This window comes from Carassius gibelio, chromosome A18 (assembly GCF_023724105.1).
Source record: "Carassius gibelio isolate Cgi1373 ecotype wild population from Czech Republic chromosome A18, carGib1.2-hapl.c, whole genome shotgun sequence".
NCBI lineage: Eukaryota > Metazoa > Chordata > Actinopteri > Cypriniformes > Cyprinidae > Carassius > Carassius gibelio.
In genome coordinates this window covers 20073951-20091642 of record NC_068388.1, presented here as the reverse complement: position 1 = coordinate 20091642, position 17692 = coordinate 20073951, and the positions used below count along the sequence as shown (strand labels likewise).

The following is a 17692-nucleotide window of genomic DNA, read 5'->3' as shown; positions in this document are numbered from 1 at the left end:
CTTCAAGCTTCAGATTTGGTTGGGTGACGCAATACCAAAATGAACCAAAGACGCACAAATAAATCTACTTGCCACTAGATAAAAAATAAAGAAATATGTGTTTCCCTGTGTTCTGATGACGGTAAAACGGTTTGCACTACAAACCAGTGTGTTCATAATTAAGATAATATGATAAGACACACCAACTTTCAATATCAAGCAGCAAGATTAACTGTTTTGTTCAGCTAAATATAGATTAGTTATGTCCAGTTCACGAGACACTGTGTTCATTTGGGAAGAAGACATACCCTTACCATATATTTGGGAGATTGATGTCCAACTCCATTTAAAACAAACTAAACAAGCAGAACGTCCAGTGACTTGCAAGAAAAAAAGTAAGCTAGTGACAGAAGGCGGGGCTTAGTCACGGCTCAATTAGTGAGCTTTATTAGTGCCACTGGTGTTAATTAGATAATGGTGAGCTGTAGATTCAGTGTGTGCAGGTAGCTGCAGTGTCTTGGTGAATCATGGCTCGAACTGGGTTTTGTGATTCCAGGCAACTGTTGGACCTCCATATGGTGAGAATGCTTGTAAACTCACAACTTTAATTCCTGGACCTGCTGTGTAAACTGAAAAATGGCCAACAGGAGACTTTGTGTAAATTCACCGGTTTCGGCTACATTATTATTACTGAACACGTACTCGAGTTAACTAAAATATTCAGATGCCGTGTGGCTTTAGTCATGAGATCAATTTGAAGGCTGTCCTGCAAGGCAAATTCCCGTGGTTTCCTTCCAGAACTCCAGTTAATTCTTGGAATGGCAGTTTTTATTTAGTGTAAAATGAGGTCTGTGGTTTACACAGTTGCAGTTTGCACCGTTGTACCTCAAATGTGAACTCTGAAACTGTTGTATCTTTAAAAAAAATTAAAGTTGCTCAATAAGAACATCAGTTGAATTCAACTGTTTCAAAATTCACATTCCTTTATTGCAGAACGATACATGAAACTCTGTGTGCAATGTTGCCCACAGACCTTATTTTACTTCTTTTAGGAATCCATGCTCCTTTTTTTCCAGGGTTAAGGATTAAAAACTGATTCAGTGTTCATGCAGGTTTTGTATGTGTATTGAAAGACTACTTGATGCTTTACAAACTTATTGTGAATAAATGAAACCATTTTGTACTTCAAAAGACTGAGGACAGACAAGCGCCCCTGCGGACGTGGACGAACTCCTGTGTTCGGAGGGAGCGCAGGGTGTTTGCTGAAGGAGAAGATGTGGGGCCGGGGCAGCACTATAAACCCACACAGGACAGGCGATGGGTAACTGTATGTCTTTATGTGACAAGGTGTTACTTTGCTACCATTTGAAACCTCCTCTGAGAGTAATGGATAGAAAATCGCCAATTTAGACAGGTCGTTCTTCAAATGATGCGTTATGATGTGGTATTTCTGTTTTTCCTTAAGATTCAAAGATTTCCCATATCTGCAGAAGATGGGATCATAATGGATTACGCTCCACAGGATGAGTCTGTACTTTCAGGTAACCTGAGATGGCTTGGTTGACACTGCTTGAGTAATCCATTACAGTCATTTTTCCTTAGTTTTAGTTGAAGTTTAACCCAAGTTACTGCTGTAGAATTCTAACCGTACTACTACTACAATTTAATCGTTGTGTCCCACCCCTTTTTTTAACAAATCAATTTCAGTCAAACTGACATTACTTAATCTAGAATGCATTTTATAGTCTTCCAATTGAACCATTATTCTTGTGCAACAATGCTAGATGTCTATGAAGAGGAGGCTTTGCTGAAGTATCTGAACAGGTTGCCAGGTCCACCTAGTCTGCGAGCACTGATGCCAGGACTTCTGCGCAGAGAGGTGGAGGTAGCCATCAGTAAGCTGGGGCTCCTCTATGATAAGACCTATGCATGGGACATCTTTTCCGACATGATGGTGAGCATGCCTCGCAAGGTACTGTTGATCTTCCCGTCACTTTGGTCATGTATTTGTTTCTTTTGCTTGCAGAGAAGTCAGCTACTATGCTCTCTCCCAAACGCTGAGCTGCCCAAGCATTTCAGTGACGCATCGAGAGCCATCTTGGTGGACTGGCTAATTCAAGTCCATGTAAGTGCAATATTCAGATTTGTGTGACCTGTTTGTTCCACTTCTGATTTCTGATCCGTATCCTTTACTCCAGTCTTTAGTGTCACTTGGTTATTCAGAAGTTATTCTAATGTGATAATCTATTATCATTTATTGGTGCTTAAAATTGGTTATGGTGTAAAACCGCTCTTTGCAGAATGTTTTAGTATTCTTTGAATAAAGACAAAATAACTCTTTTATTTGAAATAAAAAATCTTGTAACATTAAAACAAAAAGTGACCGTATGTTTGTAATTTGTAGTGTATATTATGCTAAAAATATAATTAATTCGAATAAGGTGTTATCACAGTCTTTTAAAATCTGTGATTTGATTGGTTGTTTTCACCTCAGGAAGTGTTCCAGTTCTCGGAGGAAACGTTGTATCTGGCAGTACACCTGTTGAATCGAGCTCTAAGGCTCATCAAAGTGTCCATCTCTGGCCTGCAGTTACTGGGTGTGGTTTGCCTTTTTCTGGCTGCTAAAAAAGAGGAATGTCTGTTACCAGAGGTACTTGAGTGTTAAGCCAAATGTTTAATGGAAACCTGACCTTGACACTGTTGACATGATGTTTGTCAGGTGTCGGAGCTCTGCTATCTGATGGAGAATGCCTACAGTAAGAAACAGCTGCTACGGATGGAGAGGAGGGTTTTAACTGGGCTCAAGTTTGATCTCTTTCACTGTCCCCCTCTTCATTTTCTTCTCATCTCTGCTTCCATCGCACGCTGCAGCAATAAGGTCCCACCACACTTTAGTGTACTTTTTACAGATGTTTACATTATATGAAGAAAGAAATACATTTTCAATTTAAATGAAAATCTATTAAAGTGGAAAAAGCAGCTAGTTTATAAAATTGTTTGAACCAATTAAGTGCATAGTTGTACAGTAGTTTTATAATTAGCCTTTAAAGTAGGGTTAAAGTTTACTGTCAAATGTAAGAAGTTAAATTTGTGGTAAGATAATTTGTAGTCATATAATTAAAATATCATAAAGTTTATTCATTTCATTAATTTCATTCAAGAAGTGAAACTTGTATATTATATTCATTCATTACACACGGACTGATATATTTCAAATGTTTATTTCTTTTTCCTTTGATTATAACTGACAACTAAGGAAAACCCAAATTCAGTATCTCAGAAAATTAGAATATTACTTAAGACCAATACAAAGAAAGGATTTTTTGAAATCTTGGCTAACTGGGTCTCCTTTTACCTGAATTACTGCAGCAATGTGGTGTGGCATGGAGTCGATCAGTCTGTGACACTGCTCAGGTGTTATGAGAGCCCAGGTTGTTCTGATAATGGCCTTCAGCTCTTCTGCATTGTTGGGTCTGGCATATCGCATCTTCCTCTTCCAGTTCAGGCTGGCTAATTAAGAACAGGGATACCATGGTCCTTAAAACAGGTAATGGTAGCTTTGGCACTCTGTGCAGGTGCCATGTCCTCTTGCAAAATGAAATCTGCATCTCCATAAAGTTGTTCATCAGCAGGAAGCATGAAGTGATCTAAAACTTCCTGCTATACAGCGGTGTTGATATTGGACCTAAGAAAACACAGTGGACCAACACCAGCAGATGACATGGCAACACAAACCATCACTGACTGTGGAAACTTTACACTGGACTTCAAGAAACGTGGATTGTGTGCCTCTCCTCTCTTCTTCCAGACTCTGGGACCCTGATTTCCAAAGAAAATTCAAAATTTACTTTCATCAGAGCACATTACTTTGGACCCCTCAGCAGCAGTCCAGTCCTTTTTGAAGTGCGATGCTTCTGTTGTTCAAGAGTGGCTTGACACAAGGAATCCAACAGCTGAAACCCATGTCTTCCATACGTCTGTGCGTAGTGGTTCTTGAAGCACTGACTCCAGCTGCAGTCCACTCTTTGTGAATCTCCCCCACATTTTGAATGGGTTTTGTTTCACAATCCTCTCCAGGGTGCGGTTATCCCTATTGCTTGTACACCCTTTTTTTTTTTTTTTTTGTGTGTGTTTTCTCAATCACATCTTTTCCTTCCCTTCACCTCTCTATTAATGTGCTTGGATACAGAGCTCTGTGAACAGCCAGCCTCTTTCGCAATGACCTTTTGTGTCTTGCCCTCCTTGTGCAAGGTGTCAATGGTCATCTTTCGGATAACTGTCAAGTCAGCAGTCTTCCCCCATGATTGTGTACAGAACTAGACTGAGAGACCATTTAAAGGCCTTTCCAGGTGTTTTGAGTTAATTAGCTGATTAGAGTGTGGCACCAGGCGTCTTCAATATTGAACTTTTTCACAATATTCAAATTTTGAGATACTGAATTTGACTTTCCTTAGTTGTCAGTTATAATCAAAATTAAAAGAAATAAACATTTGAAATATATCAGTCTGTGTGTAATGAATACATATAATATACAAGTTTTACTTTTTGAATGGAATTAGTGAAATCAACTTTTTGATGATATTCTAGTAATGACTAGCATCTGTACTGTCATTTCTGTTGAAACATGTATGGTGTACATCTATATTTGTAACTTCACATTGGTAATGTTGAAATTTAGTACACTGAAATATTAAGGGTATAAAATATACTAACATTAAATGTAATAAAACGCTAGTTATAATAAAGTACTTTACATGTAGAATGTTAGACAATAGTGTGTACTTCAAAGCCCAACAAATTGTTTTAAAGTTGTTTTAAAATTTACTCATTTAATTTTAAGAACTTGGTTACAAAAGTGCTTTTACAAAATACACTTAAAGGGATATTTCATCTCAAAATGGAAACTCACACCCAGTTGTTCCTCTGTCCAAGTTTCCTCTGAGTGTTTTATATACAAAGAAAAAGTGAAAGGCCACTTAAAGGGATAATTCAGGGTGAGTAAAGGATATAATTTTCCTCTTTGGGTGAACTATCCCTTTAAGTGGCCTTTCACTTTTACATTATCTGGAAGTCTTTTAGGCAAAGAAAAGTGACCTATGTTTATGCTGTCCATTTTATTTGTCTGTGTGGCCTTGAATTAAAAACTGTTGTAAAATGATTTCTATTCAGGTGGTCTGGATGGCACGATACCTGTTGGAGCTCTCGCTCTTGGAGGGGCAATGTGTGGTGTATCTGCCCGCCCAGCTGGCAGGTGCTGCCCTCCGTCTGGCCCGCAGGATCCTGCAGGAAGCTCCTTCTGATGGAGAGATGGCCTGGTGCATTGCCTCTAGTATCCATGTAGGAAGGTCAGGACAATTAGCTCTTTAGTTCTGTTTTTAAGACCTGCTACAGACTGATTTCTTTAGAATTCTCAGTGTTTGAGCTTTAACTTGCCTACTGTTGAAAAGGACTTTCTCAGTGACCCTCAATGATCATAAGTCAGTTTAAAGTTTTTTTTTTTTCTTTTTTTAAGACATGACCAGTGTTGGGGAAAGTTACTTTTAAAAGTAATGCATTTACAATGTTGCTTTAGTCCAAAAAAGAGCCAATTACGTTACTTATTTACTTTTTATGGTAATAATGCGTTACTTTCTAGTTACTCTTTAAATATGAGCAGGGCTTAATTTGTTTTTAAGTTCTGTAGTGCAAATAAAAGTCCTTTTCACAACAAAAAGTGTAATGAATAAACCTCAGGCTGAAGGAAAAGAAAATTCACTTCTGTACAGTAGAACACAGGAAAAGGTTCAAAAAAAAAAAAAAAAAAAACGGAACAATTGTTAGTTTATTTTAAGTAAGTCATTTTTGCTTATATGGTTGAACTGGATCATCAAAGGTCATCAACAAAGACATTTAATTAATAAAATGGGATTTGATACATCTGTGTTATTTAACACATTTAAATATTGCAGGTTTGTATCATAATCTTAGTTTGCATTTTATTTAAATCATTTTGATAGAATACTAGTTTTTTTTTTTTTTTGGGGGGGGGGGGGGGGGGTGATGATTTAATGCTACTAACATTTAGTCTAGAACTATGGTAATGTTCACACACTACCTCTGTACTTCTGATTTCTCCCAATAAGGGGAGAGGAGACTTGTCAGTCAATAAATGGAAAAACAAAGTAACTGGCATTACTTTTTGGAAAAAGTAACTGATATTTCCTTGTAAATTAAAAAGTAATCTGACTATGTAACTTGAGTTACTTGTAATGCGTTACCCCCAACACTTGACAAGACTACACTTATTTGATAAAAACCAGTAAAGACAGTGTTTACAATAAGCTCCAAAGTTATGTCATTATTTTAAGCTTCTTAAATCCACAATTTAAAAAGCAGTAATGTTGAAATTGATTTGAAATCTAGCTCAATCTTATTACTGTTGTTGCACACCCACCCCACTATATCTCATGCAGTGAAGCAGCTCTCCTCAGTATAATGCAGATCATGGCCATGGCAGCAGCAAGAGCACATTCTCGTGAGACCCGTGCCACTTACATCAAGTTCTCCACTATACAAACCCTCCATGTCAGCATGCACCCTGCCCTGAAAGCCGCCGCTGGCCTACTGGGCCTGTCGTGCTCTCAGACGTGATACACTTACACCAGTGAGGAGGACAAGTGGGGCCAGAAATGTTCAGGAATGCTGTATAGCGCTGCTACTCTTAAGGAGGGAAAGAAATCCCAATTATGGCCAGTCGGGAGGTTTGTGTTGCACTGGTTGCTTTATATGGACTGAGTTGTTTTCTGTAACTTTTTATTGTAATCTTATGTCACTTGATGTAAAAGGATAAAGAAAAAAGTGTGTATTTGTCTTTTTGTAGCTTTTAAGTGTTTATCAATGCTATGGTGAAAAATATATACTGGGATATGGTGTCTTATGGAATTAAAGCATTTTGAAACATTTACTGTTTTTAAGTGTTTTTGCAAATTTGTGATTTTTAAGATTGTGAAAAATAAAACTGACTGGAAAACCGCATCGGAAATTCTATTCCTTTCCACACATCGAGTATTAAACTATTTTCTTTCATACAAGTTTCAGTGCATTCCAATTATCACATGATGCTCTCACCAGGGGCGTCATGTTAATGTCCGATCAAACTTGCCCTGATAAAACACATTTTACATTGCATTTTATCGATTTTAAGTCTATTGCATAAGGTGTATATAACATTAAGTTTTCAAAATGTGAAAAAAAAACAATATTACCAGGTAAAGATGAGATAGCTAGGTTTAGAAGGGATTAAAGGTAAATTAATAGACGGTCGGTTTGCTTCGGAAAACTGCAATGGAAATTATATTCCTTTCCACACGTCAATGTATTAATTTATACTTTTTTTTTTTTCCCTTTCATCCACGTTTCAGTGCACTCAAATTATCACATGACGCTCTCAGCAGGGGCATCATGTGCAGGGTTGCCAGATCTGCATATCTGGTCCAACATACAATTGTTTGATGCATTTAATAAATCCTAAATGTAAAAAATAAATAAACATTGTGTTCATGTGGAATAAGTTAAACCATCAAATCACCAAAATTGTTTAAAAGTGCCTTAATTACGCTGGAATATATGGACTTGGGAACTCTGTGACGTTACATGAAAAGTGATCAAGTTTTCGACGGGCGTCTGTGCACAGTACCGAACATGTGCGCGCAGCTCTTCTACTCTCGTCCTCACATGTTCGCACACACCGGCGCTGCTGATTGGCTGACAGAAGCGCGCTGCGTCATTCCGCCCTGCGAGAACCACGTGGCGCTGTAGTAGAACAGCTGAGCGCTCGGGCTCTGGCACATTTTAGAGGCGCGTGTGAGAAACAAGAAGAGTTTTGCTCCATAGTTCAGTCTGACGCGCGTATTTCCTTATCATTTTCATTCATCAGTTCCATGCCCCACTTCGCCATATTTTTATGGCCAGAATGTTAATTTGTTATCTTAATTCACTCATTAAATGACAGTCGATAGTAATAAATACTTAACCGTTATGATTTTTTCGGTGGAGTTTTCAGTCGGTTCTAATCAGCAACAACCAGATGTAACTATATCGCCTGGTTATATGGATTTTTACCTCTACATCGAGTTGATGCAAGATCATTGTATAATTACTCAACATTTTAACTGTTGATCGAATCAGAACTGTAAACACGTGCAATAAAATTAATTAAAACACTTAATTGCGAAACAACAACACAAAACAATATAACAATACATTATTATTATTATGCATTATTATTTTGATTTATTTGTCTCAAAGCAGCACTTAATTCATCAATTCTGTCCTTTGTTAAGGGTACGTGTTGGTGTCCACTAACAGCTCAAGCCTACTTTGACAATTTTTTTTTTTTTTTTTTTTTTTTTTTTGTCATATGGCCTTGAATTAGCAGCATCCAATCTGACGATCCTTTGTGATTTGAATGACACCAACTTACATAAAACATAAAAACTGCAATATTCACACTCTGGCCTGTTAACTGGTCATACTTCCTGTATTTGGCTCAACAGAAAGTCAGCGGTCAGGATTACAAAATAGCCAACACATGGACAGCCAAATGTAGTTACACTAATTCGTGTTACTTCGCCCCTCCTCTTGTTATGTTTCGTGTCCGTCCTGTCATACCGTCTCGGTCCTCCTCTCCACGTGCCTGGTCCCAGCATTGGCCATGCCACTCATTCCCCTGCGTCACTCGTGTTTGGGGCGGGATTAGGCGGAATCTCTTTACCGCTATTGGTCCGATGGCGTGCCTACCACACAAATGGGCGGGCTCTAATAATGTGGGGCGGGGCTTACTGCAGGTGGAGTTGACAGTCTGCAATTTTGAAGTAGGGGCTGGAGACGACTAGAAAAATTGCAGGCGAAAGAAATGTGGCTCGGTCACGCTGGGTGGTCATCATCGTTGTCAGCGAGATGACGGGAGGTACAGATTGCCCCTGGACAGGTAGTTAGGAGTGTTTCCTACCCTGGACGAAGTAGAGTCGAATACTCGGGACCAGGATCAGTGTTGTACACTACTAAGGTAGGCAATGCTGATGTTCTATTCATATTCATATCTTACTTATTATGCTAAATGCTTTATTTTGCTCTGTAGGTTTTTACTTAAGCTCATTTGCACTGATACTTTATCTGTCTGACAATGTATCGTAACTTCCATCTTTATTAGCACGTAAAGTTTGTCTATGCTGGTGGTAAAAGCACGTTATTTTGACGGTGTCTGTGGTGTTAACATGAGGAAGTAGAGACCGAGCTCGGCTGTTGTTGTAGTATTACATAACAGTAAGGGAAGGGAGGGCTCAGAGCTCCGGGTGTGTGTGTGTGTGTCTAAATAAATAACCTTCCTCCTGGCAGGATAAATAATGTCACAGACCCACAAAGAACTGTGAAATATTTGGTCATTTTTTTTGTTGTTTTTTGCTCATAATACTGTATTTTATATTTATGTTTTTACATATATTTAAAGGTGCCGCGATCCCCTGACGGTGTATTATTTTCGGAGACTCATGAAATACGGTAATAAAGTAATTAAAGCTTCTTTGCGACTTAAAAAAAAAAGAATACACACACACACACACACACACACATATATATATATATATATATATATATATATATATATATAGACATTAGGGAGAGTGGCATTTTATAAAATGCCTTTTTTGTGCACTAACATGTTGGTAAAAAAACAAAAAAACAAAAAAACATTTAAATATCATCTACTCAAAAAAAAAAAAAAAAAAAAAAAAAGCAATCAGGTTTCTGTATATTCTCATTTACCAACATTTTAAAGGTGAAAACATGGTTCGTGTAAGGTAAGGCACAGACTGGAGATCACAATAAACAACTGCATATCAGCAGAATGTTCAGAGTGTACATATATACATAATGTAAGTGTGTGTAGTCACTTTAATGTTAACTTAAAGGGGTCATATGATGCGATTTACATTTTTCCTTTCTCTTTGGAGTTCTACAAGCTCTTGGTGCATAATGAAGATCTGCAAAGTTGCAAAGACTAGACTATAGTCTCAAATCAAAAGAGATATTCTTTATAAAAGTCAAGAGTCAACTATGCCTACTTAAAACGGCTCATTCTTACATGCCGCCATGTCTACCTCACGATGTGGGAAGATTTGCATAATGCTGCCCAAATGTTCACACAAAGAATGAAAGTGTAACTATTATTCTCACTGTTGCTGCTGGCGACATATTGATGCTTTTTGTTTTATCGTGAAAGCGAAACTACTTTGTTTGGCTTACAAAAAAAAAAAAAAACTTTAAAAACAGTGCATAAGTTGGACAGTTCAAACCAAATATTTAGATGTGTGCTGCGCATTTGAACTTTGTAAAAATCAACGTGTTTCAGAAATGCAGGGCATAGAGAGGAGCACAGTAATGCATATTATGTGGAATATTATGTATTTTTTGAACCTTAAACTGCAGAAGCACATTGCATTACACCAAATATACACAATAATGTTCTTTTTAGCTACGTTTTGTGTTGTGGTAGAAAGTAATTTAGAGAAATGCTACATTTTGTCCAGTAGCTCTGAATACAGTGTTCCTGTAGCTCAAGTGGTAGAGCATAACGGATCATGCAAGCAAGGTTGGGGGTTCGATTGCCCAGGAACACATGATAGGTAAAAATTGATAGCCTGAATTGACTAAGTCGCTTTGAATAAAAGCGTCTGCTAAAAGCATACATTTTTAATTTATTGTAATAGTCATGACAGAAAAAGCTTGACTCGTTCCGAAAAACTGACTAGCTATCATGCGTTTTGAATTTACATTTCCTGTAGATTAAGTGTTCATATAATCTTTAAGCATCTCACATAACACAATTCACTTTTTGTCAGATTTGTAAATAATACTAAATAAAAAAAAATGCTCCCCTGGACAAACATTGAAAGAGAATTTCCACAGTTCACCCTTTGTTGGAATTTTGGAATTAAAATCTTCAGTTTATCAGTGCTACTGACATTTTTATGTAAGGACCTTGAGAACAAACTCCATGCCCCTTGTTAGAAATGGGTAAATATATTCTGCATGAGCCTACTGTCTGCCCAGCTGTGTCTCTCTGCTTTCAGGGCTCGGGATGCCCAAGGAACCGAGAGGAGAGGCCCAAGGGTGTGTAGGAGAGAGGGAACGCACCTCCCGTCCAGCCAGTAAAAATGCTAAAGACAAAAGCAACAGCGCCGCCCTTTTGGCCTCTAGAGCCAGAGCACACACCGAACAGAAGGCTAAAGGACGTGATTCGCGCTGCTCTGAGAAAGACTCTGGTTACTCGGGTGAGTATTGACTGACAGTCCTACTGTTATATTTGCCAACTAAGAGACTCAGTTCACACTACCTTTACAATTATGACAAAAGTGTATTAAGAAACAATAATTGTCCCAACTTACAATTTATACAAAATCACAAAGCAATCCCTGCACAGGTTTCTGTGAATGCCTGAATTTCAGATTTTCAGTCCCATTCAATTCAGTATATACTTTATATAGTTTATATATCTTCAGTAATTATTGAATCAATCTCACCTGGTATTCAAATGGAGAGCAAAAGTTCTTGCAGTTGGAAAAACTGCTGTAGTGAATTACATAATAATTATATAAAGCAACTTGGACCATGCATTTTTCTGGCAGCTTCGTTATTCCTTTGTTATTTTTCAGATGCGTTTGCAACCTCAAAATATACTGATAAAAACATTATTGTCCCATCGTAGGGGGGCCACTGAGTTTAAAATTAGATTCCACACACAGAGAAGTTCAGCACACGCAGTGGTTAAAACAATGCTGTGTTCATTCAATACATGTGTGCCAAATTGAAAGACCCATACAGAAATATTTTAGTAGGAACGTGTACCATTACACCACTAACACACACACTGCAAGTTTTGTGGTCGTTTATACACTCTCATATTGTTCCTTTATAACTCACTTCCTTCTGTAGAAAAGTATATTTTCTCTCTTTTTATACAAATAAAGTCATATTAAGTGTTTGTAATATTTGCTCCTAATATAGCTTTGCACCCAATCAGAAACAAAAGTCATCGTTCCAGTTTATCTCAGAGATGTTTATTAGGTCACAACATATTCAGAAAACATTTTTCCTGATTACATTTCATGACAGTGCCAGCTTGAACTGAGTCTTTTGATATGCCTTATTTGACTGTTTGTATAGGGATATTTATTGGCATTATGCTTGATTTTATGCACATGCAGCTGAAAGAGTCTAAACGTCTTCATTAGAAGTGTACTTCTGATCATAAAGTGTAATTTTTATGAGACTTAAGTAACATCCATGCCAAAACTTCTGGATAGCCAACTTCGTTGAATGGTCCTTCATTACTGAGCCTCCCATCCCTCTCGGTTTTGTATTTCTCTTTCTATGTTTCCCATCCTTCCTCTTGATTTTTCTGTTCCATCCAATGCCCTTTCTACTCCTAACTACCTACGGTTTCTTTCCCAGACACTGGTTCAGACTCCTTACAGACTTATGCAGATGACCAGCAGAGCAGTGTGAATGTGCCTCATGTCCGCAAGGGTTTCGGTGGGGCAGATAAAGGCACCCCACAGGGAAGACACATACTGGTGTCCGAGACGCCGGAACTAACCCCGATATTCATCATTAAGAATGTGGTGTTGAAGCAGGTGAGGCAATCGAGGTGGAAAGAGTAAGATGCTCTGCTCCAAAACATTTGTAAGGTTCCTTTTTTATTGTGTAAAGAAAGAAAGAAAGTAGATAAGGCCGCTTATTATAATTTAAACCAAAGCCAAAGATAAGGTTAGTTAGGCAGATGGCAGGGAAAATATGAGGGAAGAGGTAAAAAGAAAACAGAATGAAGTGTGGCATTGTTGTATAATGTTTGGTTAGAGGTGTCCGAAGGTCCTAAGTGCTTGTGATGAACAAAAGAGTGGAAGCAAGTCACATAGACAACAACACATCCCATAAAATAAGATATTACGGTGTAATATGCTAAAAATAAGGAACATAATACTCATGGTTTCATAATGTAAATCTGCTCTATACAAGGAGGAATTGTGTCTCTTCCCCTCTTTTTCTTTCTCCCAAGCCTGGGCAGTCTGGTCAGGACCACATCCTTCCTTCAGCTCTGTCATGGGATGGAGGTACTACAAGCAGTCAGGCTGCCACCCACGTTCTCTTGCTACAACAGCCTGGCGTCAATCAAAGCGCCCCGCTGCACATCCTCAAACCCCAGCCACAGAGATCCGAAAGCAAGGGTGTAAAGAAGAGCAAAAACACCTACCTCCCCATCCTAAACTCCTACCCTCGAATCGCACCTCACCCAAGTAAGAAAACCCCAGAGAAACCAACGGCTAGTAGAGGAAGTAACACAGAGGAGCACAGTCTGAGTAAGAGAGTATGTACAGAGGAGAAGAGAGATGAGGTGTCAACAACCACGCAAGCAGCCAAGCAGCATCTGCACAAACAGCCAGAGAACAACTTGCTGTTGCACTCTCAATCCCTCTCACGGTTGCTGTCTGCTGGCCAAGAGACACTTTCTGGCTCTCATCAGCACCAGAGCCCTTGCCGCCCATCTAGTCCCTCTGCCTCCCTCAACGTCAGCTCTCCGTCAATCTCAAGCACTCAGACTCTTTCCCCACCCTCTTCCAATGACCTCAGAAAAGGGCCACACAAGGATTGCCCAGAATCAAACAGTGACTCTGGCAAAGAGTCGAACAACCTCAAAGGGACAGCACGGCACCGTCGCTTCCTCAACACAGTGGAGATTCTGAGCCAGTTGGGACTACTGGACATCACCTTAAGGACGCAGGATCTGCTGCGGCAAAATGCCGCAACGGAACAAGACATAGCCCAGCTCCGTCAACATGCCCATCTGCTTTTCCAGACCGCCCAAGCAGGTGCTGATGCTCCAGCTGCCTTGGAGAAGCTCCAACAGGTCATGGCTGAGTCTGGGCACTATCCCAGCCTCAAGTGCCTACCCACAGACAGCAGCAATGGAGGGTCTCAATCAAAGGTGGAAGTCGAGGCAGCCACCAGCACCAAACCTGATACCCCTGTGGTATATGGATATAGACTTAATGGGACTGAAGAGGTGGCACCCCCATCTCCTCTTCTAGCTCCAATGCCAGATGCAGAATGGCAGTCAACAGGTCAATATGATTGTATCAGTGATAGCACCACCACTTCTGAGCAAATCAGAGCCCATAGAGGAACCATGAGTCCACCAGATGATCCCATAATGCCTCCAGACAGCTCTACACATGGAAACCTGCTTTAGACTGCACCCAGAAACCTGCTGAGCACTGGGAGTTTACAGCAGAGACACAGCAAGGGAGACTTCAAGATGCTTTCCCTAACATCTCAAACATGATTTCAGAGATGTTATCATTGCCCCAATATTCAGTCGTCTCCATGGGAACTCAGGGCTATGCTCAAGGACAGCGTCTTGACTGCGCTGCATGCCATCTTCCTGTCTGTCACATTTCTACTCATCTACATCTGAAATCACCCAAAGTGTCTGATGAGAGCTACACAGAATTGAATGCATGTGCTACAGACCGCCACTCATTACGATAGTTTTGTCATTGATAAATGTCATCTGCAACAGGTATCCTGCCCTATGATTAAATCAAGGTTTTCAATGGCTGTTTGCAAATGCTTTTAACACCAACACTTCATGAATGGTCAAGCACAGAGTAAACAAAAATGACAGCCTATTTCCTACTTTATACTGCTAGTTGAATAATTTCCAGTTGCTGTCACAGTTTGTAGCATGTAGCGTTTCTGAAGAACATGACTGGGAATGTTATTCTGCAACAATGTGGTAATAATTAGTGATGAGATCCCCTCTGTGAGGCCTTGTCACTTAAACAAAATAAAGATGGTGCGTGAAGGTCCTGAAAAGTCCACACATGCAAAGACACTAAGAAATGTGTGAGAGTTATTCTCGCAGTGATATTGGTAAAGTCCATGGAGCTTTTGTTCTTCTATGCAGTTCTGCTCACTTCATTAATCTCATTGCATTGATCTGATGGCTATACATCTTCATCTTTGACGGTGGACCAAGACACCCATTACTCAAGCGTTTTGAATTGGGTTCGCTCTGAGATATAAGGTCAAATTTGAGTGTCGTCTATGTATTTGTGAATTTTTTTTGTGTTAATAGTGTTTCGTGCCAGCCTTAATGTATTCTTTAACATCTTTACTCTTCTTTCCCAATTCTGTACTACTGCACCAAGCTTTTTGGCACATATTTGATACTCTTGACATGACACTATTGTATTATTTGTTGTTTCTTTGATATATTTTCTTCTTTTTTTTTAAGTTACTATTTCTGTAGAACAGAAGTTGTGTATGAATGCAGTCAGCCGTCAGGCCCACACAGAGATTTTGCAGATCTCACAAAATTGTGCACGTCATCACTGCATATTGGTTTGTAAAATACTTAGCCTAATTTGATTAGGGTTTCAGAGTTTAGTACTTAATTCTTTAACATGTTCTGTGTTTCAGTACAGCAGATTTTCAGATATCTTTCCCTAAAATAAATTCAGAAAATGAGGAAAGGTCTGCAGATTTCACTTTGGCCAGATTGTTTTATAAACTTAAGAGTTCTTCTTTGTGACTGATTTTGTCCCCCTTCTTCATTAACACTTTAATTTTCTTGTTATAGATATTAATGGTGTGTTTGTACACAACAATGATCTTAAGTCCAAATAAATAGCAGTACAGTAGGGATGGTCTGAGCCGTGTGTGTTTGATGGCCAGGTGAAACAGATTTAAGTTTGTGTTTGAAATGGCATGATATGACATGATCGATATTTGTGCTTCCCATGTAACAGCACAAGGAGAACAGTTTGTGATGCAATTTTAATGCATTTTAAGAATATACGATGAATATACAGTCTTTCCATGCAGTATGTTTGCTGTCAGAATCACCGCAACAGATACACGATTACACTACGTACAGATTCAAATAAAAAGCTTAATTAAATGGCCTTTGGTTTGTTTGATCATACATTTATTACTTTGCATGCAACCTATTTTATTTCTCTAAAACCCTGCATTAACCCTGTATCAACCTATATTACAGTAACCCTATATTGTTACTTCATGTCATAAATCTGTTGGAATCCTATGAATCTATTGATGATGAATCTATTGGAAAGAGAGTGGCAAAATATCTTTGGTCTTGAAAATGAAGAACAGCTTGTCTTGTAAAGCTTCTAAACTTCTCTTCACATCTCTTCTCTTCAAACAGTTTGAAGTGTTTGGAACTGAAATCCTGTGAACTGTTTCCAAGGCAACCCTCAAGGTGTCACCATAGTACAGAATAAAACTACTGACAGATTTAGTTTTAAAGATTTATTTTTCTTCATTTACTTCAACAGGCACTTTCAGGTATTTTTGTGTACAGTGCATCAACCATTCCCCGGTCTCCCCCATTATGAATCTTACATCTTCCTCTTGATTTATTAGAAATGCACTTTTGTTCATTCTCATCTGAACTTCTGTTCATTTTGATGTTATTCTCACCTCTGACTAAACCTATGTTTTTATTTTTTATTTTTATGTACTGTATATTCTATTTCTGCTATTTTTGCTCTTCCATCTCCACACTGCACCTGGTGCTTGGCCCTATATCACTAATTGTAGCTATAATGTGAACTGAATTTACAATATAACCACAAACTCATATCGTCCCCTTGGAATTATAAGGTTCTCTCTGCGTTCTGAGTCGTTTTGAGATATTGAGCTTTAAAGTTTTTGTGTTCCATAGACTTCTGTAGATAGAACCTTTTTGTTTTTTCAATAAAACATCTCAAAATGTACACAACTTAAAATAAAACATCACATAATGTAAATAAATTGTCACAGAATAAGAATATGTGAATAATAAATTTTCATCAAAAATGTCAGATAGAACCTTATAATTCCAAGGGGACGATATGCAATAGCTGTTTGTACGGAAAACAAGTTCAAGTAAGAGTCAAATATATATAAAAATAAAGTATTTAAAAGCAGATTAGAGAGATTGTTGCACTACAATGTGAAGAAAACCTACATTTTAAATGTGGCTGAAGTGTCCCAATACTGCAAATTTAAGCTGTATACATTATATTTACATGTAGATCATCTGAATCAGTCTTTACTTCAATTGTAATTTTTGAACACACAACACAAGCAGCATCACGTAAGGAAATGTAGCTGTGAAATACACCATCTACAGGCATATTGCAGTAATACAACACAAAACTAACAGAGCAGAATAAAACATGAATTCATCTTTGAAAGATAAATAAATTAATTCTACAGCCTCACAGAATAATCTCCCAGTTAATCTTACTGATCTCCTCAATACATTTGCAGAGAGAGACACTCATTCACTCCCGGGGTAAAATTAATTAGTGTTGTCCGGTTGAGAGCTAGATTTCGTTCAGCAAGATTTAAACAGTCATCTACTGTAGGCTGTAGATGATAGAGAGAAAGAGCGAGCGAGAAAGAGGTTTTTTACTTTAAACACACTTTTTAGTTAACCATCATATCATATTTTTTTTAAATAATTTATGACAATTCTTAACAACAAATAATAAATACATTTTTAAATCCAATAGAATTTCATATATTTTTTTTTATATAACCAAACTTTTTTTGTTTATTTGGTGTAATACAATGTGTTTTTGCAGTTTAAGGTTCATAAACCAAATTA

At 38.3% G+C, this 17692-nt stretch overlaps 2 protein-coding genes across 6 annotated transcripts; both read left to right on the top strand.

Moving 5' to 3' along the window:
• The first annotated feature begins 424 nt into the window (after positions 1-424).
• LOC127934483 (cyclin-P-like) lies at positions 425-6993 on the top strand. Of its 3 annotated transcripts, none has more exons than XM_052531917.1 (9): positions 425-557; positions 1172-1300; positions 1445-1520; positions 1764-1933; positions 2006-2104; positions 2474-2629; positions 2699-2857; positions 5149-5324; positions 6432-6993. In XM_052531917.1, the coding sequence occupies exons 1-9, from the start codon at positions 507-509 to the stop codon at positions 6607-6609; spliced, it is 1194 nt and encodes a 397-aa protein (XP_052387877.1). In that variant the 5' UTR covers positions 425-506; the 3' UTR covers positions 6610-6993. The 3 variants fall into 3 exon arrangements, with proteins under 3 accessions (XP_052387877.1, XP_052387876.1, XP_052387878.1); XM_052531916.1 differs by having other exon boundaries at positions 1172-1306; XM_052531918.1 differs by lacking the exon at positions 1172-1300 and having other exon boundaries at positions 478-557.
• A 1799-nt stretch (positions 6994-8792) lies between these two features.
• Positions 8793-15981, top strand: LOC127934475 (CLOCK-interacting pacemaker). 3 transcript variants are annotated; one of them, XM_052531893.1, is made up of 5 exons: positions 8793-9025; positions 9467-9516; positions 11088-11288; positions 12469-12650; positions 13073-15981. In XM_052531893.1, exons 2-5 carry the CDS (start codon positions 9507-9509, stop codon positions 14261-14263), a joined length of 1584 nt encoding a protein of 527 aa, XP_052387853.1. In that variant the 5' UTR covers positions 8793-9025; positions 9467-9506; the 3' UTR covers positions 14264-15981. The 3 variants fall into 3 exon arrangements, with proteins under 3 accessions (XP_052387853.1, XP_052387854.1, XP_052387855.1); XM_052531894.1 differs by having other exon boundaries at positions 9467-9524; XM_052531895.1 differs by lacking the exon at positions 9467-9516.
• The last annotated feature ends 1711 nt before the right edge of the window (positions 15982-17692 follow it).